This window comes from Neolamprologus brichardi, chromosome 5, assembly GCF_056152115.1.
Source record: "Neolamprologus brichardi isolate AB-2024 chromosome 5, ASM5615211v1, whole genome shotgun sequence".
Taxonomy (NCBI): Eukaryota; Metazoa; Chordata; class Actinopteri; order Cichliformes; family Cichlidae; genus Neolamprologus; species Neolamprologus brichardi.
In genome coordinates, this window is record NC_142108.1 from 1872069 (window position 1) to 1888098 (window position 16030).

At 42.6% G+C, this 16030-nt stretch overlaps 1 protein-coding gene across 1 annotated transcript in view; it reads left to right on the plus strand.

Moving 5' to 3' along the window:
- Positions 1 to 16030, plus strand: part of iqsec1b (IQ motif and Sec7 domain ArfGEF 1b) — a 247316-nt gene that overhangs the window by 131435 nt on the left and 99851 nt on the right. The window contains exon 3 of the mRNA XM_087840477.1: positions 12684 to 12737. Coding sequence (XP_087696603.1) covers positions 12684 to 12737 — 54 coding nt within the window. The remainder of the gene's footprint in view (positions 1 to 12683; positions 12738 to 16030) is intronic.

Genomic DNA, 16030 nt, shown 5'->3' on the forward strand with positions numbered 1-16030 from the left:
ATGGATGGATGACAGCAGGGAAAGAGATCACTGTTTGTTCTCAGGGTCTGCCCTCAATCTGTTATTGAAGGACACAAATGGGTAAGACGCAGGTCCAAGGCCAGATTGATAGTTTGACTGGGTTACTGGGGGAGTAATGATGCTTGCCTTCTCTCACTAAGATTTTACAAGTGCCAAAGGGTAGAAGTCAAGGCAAATTGGATTACATCCTTTAAAGATGAAGTTGTTCTTGGTGTTGACCTTGGAAATTGTTCAATTGTGATTCAATTTGAAGCCCATACAATCAGTTGACTGATCACTGTAAACACAATGACAAACGCATCCCTCGTCTGCCTCTGTCACACTAGTAATGGATCTTCCCTGCAACACTGGCTTACATTGTGAATATTACCCTGCTCCTAATCTGATTGTCAGATAAAGCCGTTTTCATATTGCAAAATCTTAAACAACCAAATCTCATTGCGGCTGTGAATGTCTCTGCCTCAAATTATTCCCACACATTAAAGGATCCCAGAAATGTTGAGTCGGATTTCTGAAAACCCCCAACTGTGAGAATCACAGGGAAATATTCACATACACCTCCTGTGGAGTCGTAGTCTCTATTGTTCTGACTCAGGTGATTGCTCTACTCTTTGTTCGTTGGATGAAACAGCTCGCTGTCACACTTCGCATGCACTGGAATGGGAGATAATTAACTGTAATGATAATGGTCGCCTTTTGCTGTTTCGATTAGTATCATTTTAATCATCATTACATTGTTGTCTGGCTGTGACATGATGTTAATAGGATGTGGTGATAGTGTGTTTATAGGGAGGGCGATGGCATTGGCTCAACAGGCCGGAGAGTAGCAGCTTTGCATGCTTCAGAACAGCTCTACTCATCAATATCAAATCATTTCCATTATGGATCATTGTGTTTTGCAGGTTAAAATATGTTTCAGGCATGCTAGATTTGAGTGCACTGCTTAAGGGTATCTAACCCTGGCATACACATCTCAGCACCTTCTTTCACACTTCAGTGAAAGTGTTTGTCTTCCATGGCTGCACTGATTTAATAATTTAGTTGTGGAATTTCTCTCCATGCATTTTAAAAAGCATTGGATACAGTTATATACATTAAGGCCTTATCTGCCTGGTAATTAGCAGCCAAAAGTTTAGATATCACCAGCATTACATGAGAAGCCACGCACAGTTTTTAGGGAAACCCCGGGGAGGCTGGGGAGGCATTGAGTCCGAATGGACCATGTTCAGCACCTCCATTGCCGAAGCCGCTGCACTGAGCTGCGGCCATAAGGTAGTTGGTGCCTGTCGTAGTGGTAACCACCAAGCTGAAGGAGTCCTACCGGGCTTGGTTAGCCTGTGGGACTCCGGAGGCAGCTGACAGGTACCGACAGGCCAAGCGGAATGCAACGCAGGCGGTGGCTGAAGCAAAAGCTCGGGTGTGGGATGAGTTCGGAGAGGCCATGGAAAAAGACTTTCGGACTGCCTCGAAGAGATTCTGGCAAACCGTCAGGCGACTCAGGAGAGGAAAGCGGTGTTCTACCTGCACTGTGTATAGTGCAGGTGGAGTGCTGCTGACTTTGACTGAGAAAATTGTCGGGCGGTGGAAGGAATACTTCGAGGACCTCCTTAATCCCACTGGCACATCTTCTGTGGCGGAAGCAGAGTCTGGGGACGAAGGGGATGACCCGCCAATCTCTGGGGGCGAGGTCATTGAGGGAGTATGTGGCGTCTGGCCCATTGCTATGGGCCATTCAGTCCTTATACAACCGTTGTAAGAGCTTGGTTCGCATAGCCGGCAATAAGTCGGACTCGTTCCCGGTGGGTGATAGGCTCCGCCAGGGCTGCCCTTTGTCACCGATTCTGTTCATAATTTCTATGGACAGAATTTCTAGGCGTAGCAAAGTGGCGGAGGGCTTTCGCTTTGGTGGCCTCAGGATCTCATCTCTGCTTTTTGCAGATGATGTGGTTCTGTTGGCTTCATCAGGTGATGGCCTCCAGCTCGCCTTGGAACGGTTCACAGCCGAGTGTGAAGCAGTGGGAATGCACCTCCAAATCTGAGGCCATGGCCCTCAGCTGGAAAAGGGTGGCATGTCCACTCCGGGTCAGGGACAAGTTCCTGCCCCAAGTGGAGGAGTTGAAGTATTTCGGGGTCTTGTTCACGAGTGATAGGAGATCGACAGACGGATTGGTGAAGCCGCCGCAGTGATGCGGATGCTGTACCGGTCTGTTGTGGTGAAGAGAGAGCTGAGTGTAAAACCGAAGCTCTCAATTTACCGGTCGATCTACGCCCTACCCTCACCTATGGTCACGAGCTGTTGGTAGTGACCAAAAGAACGAGATCGCAAATACAAGCAGTGGAAATGAGCTTCCTCCGAAGGGTGGCTGGCCTCTCCCTTAGAGATAGGGTGAGAAGTTCGGCCATCCGGGAGGGGCTCAGAGTAGAGCCGCTGCTGCTCCACATCGAAAGGAGTCAGTTGAGGTGGTTCGGGCATCTGACAAGGATGCCTCCTGGACGCCTCCTGGGTGACGTTTTCCGGACATATCCAGAGAGGTTATATCTCTCGGCTGGCCGGACAAGCTGGAGGAGGTGGCTGGGGAGAGGGAGGTCTGGGCTTCTCTGCTTGGGCTACTGCCCCCGCGACCCGGCCCCGGATAAGCAGAAGAAAATGGATGGATGGATGAAATCTTTACCGTGTTAATGAGAAACTTCTCTGTTTTCTTTTACTTTATTAAACTGTGACACCTCTGCATATAAAAGATGGACATCTGAGATATTACCTGTTTGTTTTTGGACATGCATTGTGGTTTAAAAACATAAACAACTGTGGGATACAGTTTGTCCATGACTTGAACCGGGAATACAAATTGTGGCAGGATCAGTGTTGTGCCAAGGTAGGCATCCTCAACAAAACCCACTCCCCACACTTAGGGAGCATTCGCTGGGCACGTAGTGCGGATCCAGTTTACTCCACCTCCATTACAGACAATTGGGCGTGGAAGCAGTGATGTTTTAGTTTTGTGAAAAGTGAGTGTTGTTACATTACCATTCAGTTTGAGGGTTACAACAACAAATTATATATTTATTGTTCTCACGTGGTATTGGACAGGGTTATTTTAATAAACGAAGGACATTTTACCTGATAATTATTTTTATCCTCCTATAACTTTCCTGTACAAAGAGCTAAAACCTTAGTCGTTATAAGAAATGTTTGTGAACTAAAAATCAAGAATGTGGGATACTGTTTGTTTGGAGATCCCAGGGTGTGCTCCCGATGCAGGGGAAACAAATTCTGTCAGGGATCCCTACCTTGGCACGACAGCTGTCATGGAGGTGAATCCAGAGGCAAGATATGCTTCATCATATGTTCTAGTCTTTGGCTTGGAAGCATATCTAGCGATGCTTAAACCTCTGCTTTGCTTTGCATTTCCATTATGCTAGCAGTGTCCAAGCATTTTTTTTTTCATTCCGTGCCCCTCCCAGGGGCCGCCCCGCCCACTTTGGGAACCACTGGTCTATGGGATTGACTAGCTTCTGTCTCCAGTGGCTATTAGTGGAACTGATGTTTTTAGCACTTCCACGTTGCCTACACTTTTTAGTCCCACAAGTTGCCAGTATAGTATAGGCAGCTGAAGTTTCTGATATGGGTCAATGTCTACAACTGCTTTTATTTTTAAAGGTTACACTCCATCAACACTTATAAATAATACATATAGTACTAATGTTTCTGGACTGATATTGGCACACACACAGTCTTTGAGTTGCTTCCAATCAGACAACTAAACCAGTCTGCTGTAGCTAAATCAGAGTTGATGGTATCTTGAAGTAAGAGTAGTGTGAAGACAGGTCCATTTCCATGGCTAGAGATAGAAAATAAATTATTCAGGTGTGCCTTTGGCCTAATGTGAGGCATGATGAAAGTAGATTTTAGATTAACAATGTGCCGACACTACCCTTTTGCTCTGAAGCAGAGGTCCAGTGGGAAATGTGGGACAAGCTTCAATCAGTGAAAACACACTGCCATCTGTTGGGCCAATCAGTTTTAGTGACTCCACACACACTCAGCAAGACACACACACACACACACACACACGCACACAGTGAAGCCTCACAACTCTGACTTAGTCATACCATTATTAAAACTTTGTAGCCATTTTCTCAGATGATATCAGTGATATCGGAGGGTCACCATGGTGAAATTAATCATCTTTGTAACAAGAAACAGGGCACTTATGCTCCTTGTCACTTGTTTTTGCGGACATGCTCGCTGCACTGATATGTTGAAAACTGCTTTCGGCTTGGCTGTCTCATGAAGTTAATAAAACATGTGCAACTGTGTGATCTCGCACAGCCCCAAAGTGTCAGCAAAGAGGAGGGAGCAACATCATTTTAGGGACTTTATTTGCCAAAAATCTTGCAACAGGACTGACTGGCACCATGTCTTTGAGTCAGGGCTGTTAGAATTTAGGATTTCATTCTAAACACAAACTCTTCATCAACTTTTAATTAAGCCTTAAAAGCATCAGTAATGTTCTTGTTACAGACAAAACTTTAAAGTTGCCTAACGTAATTTGGTGCTTGTTTGCATGCTCCCAAAAACACCCCTCACCAACAAAGCCCTCAGCTGTAAAGATGGCCGGTAAATATCTGGTCAAAAGGTTTTATCAGCAGATCCTTCAAGTTGTGAGTTCCAGCCAGCACATGTAAAACTTGTTCCCCTGACTCTACTAAAAGCCTGTCACATGGTTTCTGAGTAGGTACTCAGCATTGCTTGCCATTGGCATTTCAGTGATGCCAGTCGGTGACCCGGTCATTCATCCGTAACAGATTTTGCTTTTGTGGAAGTCGCTTAAGTCTTTACAACAACATATTCTGTTCCTACTTCCAACACTCTTACTATAAGAAGTGACTGTTCAGTGAGCACTTACAGTGTCTGCTGATTGGTGCTGGGCAGGTAGCATACCGTAATCCTGCAGCTGCTGGAAACAAGACTAGGGCTGACACAAACGATTATTTTGATAGTCGACTAGTCACCGATTATTTTGCGATTAGTCGACTAATCAGATCATCATCCATTGGACGTAAAATGCACAACTTACTACCGCATAACTATCATTAGCTTACAGCTTTAAGTGTTTAAGGTATGTGCTAACTAAAAATAAAGACAAGATAAAAGTTTATTAATCTTTTGATGAAATTTGCAGATTGTCTCAGTGGATAAATAATAAACTCAGCTCCTTGTTATGTAAAATATAACAGGACACTGGAGTAAATTCTCCACCATCTCACACTTTTGTTTAATCGGTTTTCTGTTTGACGTTTATTCAGCTGTGTAAAAACTATAACTTTAATCTCAGCCAAACCGATTTATTCAGGAACAAATAAAACACTGAGAAAAGCCAAACAATAACATTTTTAAGTTTGGCTTTTCTCAGTGTTTTATTTGTTCCTGAATAAATCGACTTATACATCTGAGTGTGTGTGTGTGTGTGTGTGGAAGTGGGGGAGTTCGCTGTTCTCCTTGAACCCCCGGCTAGCTATCGAGCTGGTGGGTAACAGATGTCTCCGAAAACGTCGGAGCACTTTTCCAAATATGTGATGTCTTCATAAACCGAGCAGATATTTGAAGCTACATTCTCGCCGGAAAATATCTGAAAACTTTATTTTGTGACCCAGAAAGTGTAATATTAAAACTAAGTAGCTGCCGCCATTGTTGAAAACTGGAATTGGCTAGGCCGCGCTATGAATTCTGGGATAGGTTGGGCCACGAAGGATAAACCCGACCCATCCTTCAGTTCTGGGGAAAAGGAGGAAGCATTTGTCAACTGAATTTGGAGGAGTCTTCAAATTTGGACAGCCTTTGTAGCGTCGCTGTAACGTAGTCGGCCTACAAATGCGGCCTCTGAAGGATGCGGCACCTGAATTTGGACACAGCTGCGATACCGGACCCAGCTTCTTCTTCTTCTTCGGCGTTTAACGGCAGCTGGCATCCTTGTACATGTATTGCTGCCATCTTCTGTTTCAGTCCATTATTACACTCTTAAATCCTACTGCTTATTCCTGCGTCTTTCAGGATCTTACAAAGCTTCAAACGGCACGTCGACTATTAAAATAATCGTCTACGATTTTGATAGCTGACGTAATCATGACTAATCATGGCAGCCCTAAACAAGACTCATGAAATAATTTAGAATGAGCCAAACCATTTAAGTAGTTGGCTGCAAAACCCAAAAGATGAGCAGTCAGTCTCTCTGGTGTGAATGACACTTTTAACATTAAATAAAGTATTTTAATCTGTGTTTAAGGATGATTGGCGCTTTGTCAAGAGCTTTGCACATGATTAAGATAAACTTTCACTGTCTCTAAATCTTTGAGTCCCAGCTGAACTAAACTGATTCTATTAAAATTAAGACCTGAGGCAACAGTTTTACATCTTTAGATAAATGCTGCTGACTGCCTGTGCTACCCCTCAGCCTTCAATAACTCAGATATTGATTTCAAAATCCAACTTTACCTTGTTCTCATGTTACCGCATTCACAAGATTTCCAGAAAACATAACCTCTGACTCGGTCGCGGTCACTGAGATAAGGACTCGTCCAGGGTTTGTAGTAGCTACACCTCTGCTATTGATTTCAAAATTCTAGCTGACTTCCTTCTGGAGTTATCGCATTCACGAGGTTTTCAGAAAACTTGAACTTAGACTTCTGACCTTTAGATCAAGGTCACTGAGCTTTGTCACCTCATTCTCAAGTTATTGCAGTGGGAAACTTCGGTGTCCACACTGCCCCCACACTCGGACACCAGCCCAGCAGGGTGATAGCAACATTCAGCCTTTTACAACCGAGGGGTAAAAAACTGTAGTTGACTGCTTACTAACAGAGCCAACAGATTTATTTCACGCCATCTCTTCCATCTTCTCACTTGGTGTTACACAACACATACTTGACATGTTGTATTGGGGGTGGCTGTAGCTCAGGCGGTAGAGCAGGTCATCTACTGATCGGAAGGTTGGTGGTTCGATTCCTGGTTTCCCCTAGTCTGCATGCCAATCCTTGGGCAAGGTACTAACCCCAAATTGCTCTCATCGGAGTATGAATGTGTGTAAATGTTAGCTATGAACAGTGTTGGAAAGGTTACTTTTAAAATGTATTCCATTACAGAATACAGAATACATGCCCCAAAATGTATTTTGTAACGTATTCCGTTACGTTACTCAATGAGAGTAACGTATTCTGAATACTTTGGATTACTTAATATATTATCATGCTGTTTACAACTACATGAATGTACTATTGCTGTGATTTATTACTGTTACTGAAGGTCTGCGGCTCCGAACCGTAGTAAAGGGACCTCTGGCTAATACGGTGGGTTCTGTGTCGGCTCATAGCCGAAAACTAGCTTTACTTTGTTGTCTGGGTCAACTTTGCTAGCGAGAGACAGAGAGAGGCGTTGAAAGACTGCTCCAACAAAACGTATTGTTTTTGGAGGAAAACACGAACACGGTGTACAGTCGAGTCTTAATAGCTTACTTACAACTGGGCTCGTCAGGCTCTCTTCTTGGCTGCAGTGGTTATTATTATATTTACATGCTTCCAGCTCCCGTTTCTGCTCGATGACAGCTCGTACTTTTCCTTTTTCTCCCTCCCTCGCTCACAGACACATAACGGGTATGGCAGTCCATTCTCCCTGCAGCACGGACTACACTGCCCATGATGCTACATTCTTTAGAGCTATACCTGTAGCATTCTGCCTATTAGCTTAGCACAACAACAACAACAGGCCTCTCTCACCCAGGAAACACGCAGAGAGAGAGCGTCACCCTGTAACCATGGCAACCGTAACGCTGCCGCCTGGAACAACAGAACGTAGCTGTCAAACAAAACCCAAACAGTCCTGACCCGCCACAATATGAAACAGGAAAGTACCGCGTGTAATCCATTTATTTCAACAAAGTAACTGTATTCTAAATACCACCTTTTTAAACGGTAACTGTAACGGAATACAGTTACTCATATTTTGTATTTTAAATACGTAACGGCGGTACATGTATTCCGTTACTCCCCAACACTGGCTATGAAGCACTTAGAAAAAATGTGCTTGTGCGATCTAGATGTGAGGCAAGACAGCCGGAGGAGGGAGACAGTGACCGCAGAGATGGAACTGCCTCTGAGCTCCGAACTTTCCTTCACACCCAGAATATGCTCGTGCACACGTGCTCATACACAAACACAGAGTTCATTATTGCTGTGCATTCACTCCCATCCTTCCTGCTACTGCCTTGAAGTGATTAGCAAAACAATGACACAATCTGCAAAATGTTTTTCCCACAGAAAAGCTTGTGCTCAATAAACTGCCATATCATCTACTGCACTAAAGAACCTCATGATTGAGCTTCCTCTTCACAGCCTCTTTCCCATCCTGCTTCGTGTTCTCCTGACTCCCAGCAGGGTACTGCAGTAACTGGAATTATGTTTTTTTTCTGATGTTGTTGCTGTTGTGAGCCCCAGGCTTTTTTCTCTGATCAGGAAGGGGCCTCATGTCTGAGCCCTAATGCTCGCCTAGCAGTATGACTAATGCATCGTGTCCCTAGTACCAACCATATGGAATTTAGATAAACTGGACTAAGAGCTCCTTCTGATAAGACCAGTGTAAAAATAAACTATAGAAATAACAATGGAAAAAAATAAGACATTAAGATTCTATGTCACATTTTCTGTGTAGCTCTTGAATTGATATTACAACCCTCTTTTGATGTTTGTTATTGTTTAATCAAGAAATAATCCAGAAGAAGACCTGGCAGTATCCCAGAAGGCATATTAATCATAAATGTCTCTTCCTGCTATATATTATATGTTATTTCTGCACAGAGTAACGTTATTTCTGATTAGAATCAGTTGAGGAATCTCGGCACATGACAGAAGGCCAAACAGGGCTTCCCGTGTGCACGGTTTGATTGTTCTCCTGTCATCCTGAATCACTTTGGAAAGCTTCACAGCCACATATCTATGTTTGCTGCTCTCAGTATCAGAACCAATCATTATGTCATCCCCTGACACAATTCTGCCTTAAAGGAAAACCACTTTTCTACTCTAGCTGAGTATTCAAAGCCCTTTTTACTACAAGTACCGTTCAACTATATATTTCTGTGTTTTTCCTATACCCAAGCAGCCTGGCTAACATTTGTGCACACACAGTGATCAGCACATTGAGGTTCAGTGTCTTGACCAAGGATATTTTGACATGCTGGAGCAGCTAGGACGTGAACCACTGACCTGTGCTACCGCCTGAGTCACAGCCACCTCCAATGCATTTATCTATTGTTTGAATCTTTTATATTGTCATTAATTAATGTTTTATTTAGCCTAGACTAAATCAAACATGCAGATTTATGCGCTGTGGTGACCCCTTGGTAAGCTGAAAGTAAGTGTAGGAAAACAGCCCTCGACTCCCTTAATGCATGATGTCCATAAACACTTTGCTAATGAGATGTGATCGCAATTGCTAGTTTCAAACCTGAAATACAATATAGGGTTAATTTTATTAAATAATGGTCCCTAATGAAGCCAAAAAGCACAATAAAGGAGGGAATGCTTTAAGACAATCCTAACTTGTAAGTGAATAGTTGCGTTCTTTAAGCATTGCAAGTTTCTCTGTTCTCTCAGATCCCCTGTTTGATTGTGGCGTAAGGTGACGGCTCAAATCTTCACAAAGTGATTCACTAAGTGACATCACGGTGGCTATGTCCGTTTTTATACAGTCTGTGAATGCACTGAAGTACTCAATTTTCAAATTCGAGATCAGCGTTCATATCCAAAGACTCGTCTGTAGTTAGGTTTGCAGTTGTATATATTCAAGACAAGATTGTACCTCCAAAGGCACCGAGTGCACACATCAGAACAAAAGCCCCTAAAATTGCTTGATTGCCTGCTTACCTCCACTCCTTGACTGAGTTTAAACACAGTGCTTACAATTTAAGGCTGCAGGACATTTTGACTTTAGCTTACCTCTTTTTCACACTGGACTTGGATAAAACTGGCTTTAAATATTTTGTTGCCTATAACTAAAGTGAACTACAAAAAACAGTGAAGCTGAATTCTTTTGATTTTTTAAAGACTTGTATTTCTCTGTATTTCTCTGTCTGGAACGACTCTTACTCTTGTTTTCTTAATTTGTGATCAAGTGTAATGTGTCATTTATTATGTAGCTGTCTGTCTCAATTGTTGTGTATGCTTTTTTGCACACAGGTCTCAATCTCAGTGAGTCTGAGATCTGTTTAAGTAAAGAATTTAATAATAATAATAATAATAATAACCCTTCCAGTTCTGCACTTGTTGTTTCCTGATGATAAACAAAAGCAGTGATGAAGCCCTATGAGAAGTCTGTGGATTGTCTGTGTCTGTGGGTTTTAGTAGTGAATCAGATGTGCACCAATGAAAACATGCTGTTACAGATCTGTCGCAATCCATCAAAGTGATAACCACACCCGACCTATACCCCCACCTTTCCTTCTGACCGAGCAGACTGAAAACATTTCCAACCTGAATCGGACACATTTGCTAAAACTGCACAGTTCACCGAGCGAGGCGTGGCTGTTGGACTTGCAGCAATGTCTGCTATTTGAATGTCACCAAGTCTCCAGAGAGGGAAAGAAAAGGATCTTTGCTTTGAGCCATTGCTATTGTCATGACAACTACTTTAAATGCCTCATCTGTGATTGATGTTTCACGGCTTCTTTCTACCTTGCCTCTTGTCATGTCAGAGAAGTTCAGTCATTCCTGCACATTGTGTATTCCTATGAGAGATGTGCAGCCGAGCACGGCAGCATGTGATACATACAAAGCATATTCAGCAGTTCAGTTATCAGCTGAGTGATAGTACAGCTTTTTATTTTGTTGTTAAGCAATTTACCTGCCTCCCCCTGCCTATTTCCAGCCTTCTGTGACTGTCTTCACTCCCCCCTTTCCCGCTCTGTGATTGAGGCATATATCTTCCACAATGCTACACAACTTCACTCTTGCTCTACTCTTTAATGGAAGGTGTCACTGAGAAGCAGTCACCTCATTCCTGCTAAAACCAGCGTTTCCTCACCTGCTTTCTTGAAAGCTTTTAACCCGACTCGACGAGAAAAGGGGCAGCACACAAGAAAGGTGTGGAACCATTTCTACCCAGTCTACCCTGACTGCAGTTTTCCAACCACTGCAGTCAGGGTTCAATCTGAAATTAAAGCAAACCTGGCTCAGTTATGCATTTGTCAGAAATGCAACTTAAAACTGATGCATTTCAACTGGGAAGTAAAACTTTGCTGCAGTCATTGGTGCTGGTTGCCTATGGCACTTGTGAAGAGTCAGTGGAAACATACATACTAGAGTTTCAAAATGCCATGTGAAGAAAACAACTTCATAAAAACTTTGGAAAAGACAAAAACATTGCCAAGACCGTCCAAATGCATCACACAGCCAGAAGGGAATTACTCCGTGTGTTTTGTAATGAATACTCCTGTGCATTCTATATTCAGTAAGATACCTATAAGAAAAAGGGACTGCAAACATAGTGTTAATCACCTACATCACTTCAATTTTATTTATATAGCGCAATCACATGACCCCGTATGAACAAGCACTTGGAGAATAAAAAACTCCCTATTAACAGGAAGAATCCTCCAGCAGAGCCAGGCTCAGGGAGCGGCGGGCGTTCTTTAGGACCTGTTGGGAGTGAGTGGAAAGAGTAGAGCAAAGACGGAAAAGAAGGCGACCTATAGTAGGGAGATATGTCTGTGAAGGTTCTCAGTCATCCAGGTCATTGTAGTCAAAGGAGCTTGCAAAGAAAAGCGTCAGTTCTGAAGAACTGAAGAAGCTTCTCGGATGAGAGGTGAAACGTCTTCAAGCAACTTAAAGAAGTCCAGACGCTTTTCTTTGCAAGCTCCTTTGACTATAGTAGGGAGAGGCATGTACTGTAGTGAAAAAGTATTTCGGAGTATTTTTTTTTTTTTTGCATAATTATTCTAACATTTTATTTTCAAAAATGATCAGGCAAAAGAGGATTTTATAGAATACTGTTAAATGTTACTATATCATTAGAATCAGACTATTTTCATAATCCCTTATGGAAATTATGTCCATATGTTCGGACAAGATCGAGTGGGATCAAAACAGTGAGTCGGTCATTTACATTTGAGAGAGGCAAATCGAGTCTACTAATAAATTAAATGCTATATTTAAGTTTTGTGAAATCTACAGAAGGTTTTCTAGTTTTTCCTTGATGCAGCGTTCTCTCACTGTAGCCACATTAACTGAGATTAAGGTCTGTACCTGCACAGTCGTTTCACTGTAACGGGACTCATCAGCTCTGAATCAGAAGTGTGGACCAGCCCTCATATTGACCAGCAGGCCAATCCTCTGTCAGCACCTCAGTGACCTGATGTTGACTACATAGACAGGATCTAGTCCTTTAAACATTTCTAGTCTATTTGCATGAATATAAATTAAGTGGAGAATTTGTGGTGCGATGTGTAGCAGCAGTTATATCACCAGTCAGCTGTATGTGAGCCATCATCTCAACTGCTGCTGAGCTTGAATGAGTGGCACACTAATTCAGTGTGTGTGTGTGTGTGTGTGTGTGTAGGAGATTTAACTGTGTGGTAGTTGCTGTGTACCTAAGCTTTCTGCTTTCCTGTTCCCCCCAGACCGGACACAGAGGTCCCCAGCTCCGTCATGATTCACAGACGCCACCATCACTCGTGAGTAATTATTTGAATGTTGTACATATGGGAATTTTATGTTCATGTGCTGAAGTGTTAAAGCTGTGAAGCAAAAGACATCCAATCAAGAGAAGGGAAAATGTGTGCTTGGAATGCTAAGTCCTAGCAATTGATCTAGTTTCTTATTTCTTCATATGAAGGAAGAAACAAGGAGGAAACACACAGTGCAGTTTTTACTGTATGTATGCTGATCTGTGCATATGTTGTGTGTGCATGTTGTCAGCAACAAAAACAACCAGCGCTGCTCCTGGAGGCTAAAAAGTGGCTTCAACATTTTTCTGCTGCACTACAGAAGTAAAGGTGGACTTTATTTACGTAGCGCTGATGATGTCACGCCAGAAGAGCTATTTTTAGAAAATGGTCTGAGGAAAACTGGTGGTGGTTTTTTTTCTTCCTCTCCTTCTTCTTTCCTGCACATTTCCTGGAATTACTATTCAGAGCCCTTCACATGTGCATGCTCTTCCCTCAGCGCGTTTAATCTCATTGTTTCGGTCAATTTAGAGAATCTATGAGCCACTGATTGCTTTCACAAAGCAAAGTTTGTCAGACAGCACACACACACACACACACACACACACACACACACACACACAGTCAACTTACTGTACGGAAGAATTTCCAGTGTGGTTTCATAATTACATGATACGTGTTGTTCATCATTTAAAGTGACCGACTGCATATTAGTCTCAGTGCTAGCAGCCAGCAGGCATGATGGGAGATGCGGTGGGGTGGTGTTGACCTCCGGTTATTCCCAAACCTCATCTGATAGTCCCATGATCTTCATTAGGCGTTTTGTTTTCTCTGACATCCAGGGAGTCACATAAAAGTCATCCTTTCTGCCTCACTAGTGCTGGATTGCATAAGAAAGAAGGAGCTTCCATCTGTTCCACCCAGGGCTGGCTTGCCTGCACTGAGCAGACTTTTCATCTTATTATCACACCAAAGCTGCCTCCCCCCTCCCACTAGAGCAAGGCACAGCAGCAAAGCTGTTCGTCTGTGATGGATGATCATGTGACCTGACCAAGCTCAAGGTCACTAGATTTCCTGAAGTTCCCCAGCTAAACATACCCTTCACGTGTCCAGCTGAGAAACACGGACTTTCTTGTCTGCTTTAGTGTTAGAGAATAAGTAAACCTACTTCCATGACCTTACATGCACCTAGTAGATGCAGGTGTGAAAAAGCTGATGGCTCTATTATAATGAAGTCCATCTGTGTAATACACTGCTGCCCTGAATTACCTTAAAAATGGAAGGCCACGCTGAGTGCTCAGCATATTCAACTTGAAGTATAATGATGGATGGGACATTAGAGTGCCAAACGGAAAGCACCAGGTGCTGAAAAATGAAGCTCATGGAGAAGTGCCAAAAACTGCAGTACTACTCCTGGCCACTTGAGGTTGACTCCAGTGAGCCGCTCCTTATACTCTCCCAATGACCAACAACTATCAAATTTAAATGATAAACAAAGAATAGATTAGGTAGCTATGCCTAATCCATTATAGTACATTCATGGTGTGAATATTTTTGACTGACAGATGGCCTGACATAGGCTGCTGTAGTCCTTGTTAGGCAAAGATACACAGTACTGTTGTGAAGCCTTGAACTGAGTATGATTTTACTTGGTGTTTTGAAGGTAGATGTGAAAACCAATGATTGGACTTGACTTTGAAACAGCAGCCATCTCATCCTCACTGGCTATCGATCTGTGGAGGATAATTAATATAATAGAGTAAGAAAGTGGATAATTGCCGACATTCTTACTTTATCAGTGACTATAGTTTACACACTTCGTTTTACTCTTAAACTTGGGATTAAAATAGGAATTTAGCCAATAAAGTCATCATCAGTCATAGAGCAAAGGAAAAAACTATTTTAATTAGATTTATTATATTTTCGACATAATTCTTCGTGGTCAGGTGTGTTTCTGTGATTTTTTTCAATGGGATGGTACAGGCAGTGCCACTGCAACTGCTGATGTTGCACTTACATTCAAATAATGTATTAAAAATTAGCATAAAAGAGTTACTAAGAATCCCATTTGCAATTTGCACCTATGATTTATGAATTTCAAATCAGCTTAAGTTTTTTCAAGCAGAAAGAGGATTTAGTAGTGGATCCTAGAAAACTGATTCTGTTCATCAGAGGGAAAATGCTACCACCAGATGAACAGAATCAGTTTTATTTCACTTATACAAGTCACTTTTTTAATCTCAATTGACTGCAGGTTTGCCTAACCTTATAAATGGTACAGTTTCATATTAATAGTGGATTGGATTTATATATCTTTTCAAGGCACCCAAAGCGCTTTACAATGCCACTATTCATTCACTCTCACATTCACACACTGGTGGAGGCAGCTACGGTTGTAGCCACAGCTGCCCTGGGGCAGACTGACAGAAGCGAGGCTGCCATATTGCGCCATCGGCCCCTCTGGCCAACACCAGTAGGCGGTAGGGTAAAGTGTCTTGCCCAAGGACACAACGACCAGGACAGAGAGCCCGGGGATCGAACCGGTGACCTTCCTGTTACAGATGCGCTTCCCATCCCCTGAGCTACGGTCACCCATATTGATCAAAACTAGCACCTGTGGCTTAATGATCACTTTCATGATCATTAATGTACAAGTTGTCACCAACAGTGATCAACAGCCATGAGTACCATTCACGAAGAGTTAAAGAACAAGACCATTTAAGGAGACACTTGGTGTCATTTTGAACAGAAAACCTCCTTTTTTACAGGAAGAATCCGCGAGGAGAACCAGGGTCAGGGAGGGGTCTGCCGCAACCAGTTGGGGCTGGTGTTAGGGCTGGGCGATATGGCCTAAAATTCATATTGCGATATAATTTGAAGCATGTACAGTAACGATATATATCACAATATATTCTTTTCTTCTGTATAACGTATTTTCCACACTATAAGGCACGCATTTAATACCAAAGGTACGTTCTATTCTCTCTGGTAAAATCTTGCGGTTAATGGTACTAAATGCGGCACTGAGTTCAAAACAAGCACAGTAAGGTACGTAACCATTAATAAAAATTCATCATATTTAAGGTTTAAGTATTAAATACTATTTGAGCAGTCTGACAGAAATAGGGTCTAAAAGGTACATATATAAATGTTTTGGGGGGTTTTTTGTTACAATTTTATTGTGAAGCAATTCATGAAGTCATTACTAGCTAAAGTTAGGGGAATCCTCAAATCATCAGACCTAGGCTAGAATGGTGAGAAGAAATCTGGGATTATTCTTGCTGTCGTCTTTCAGTGAGGAA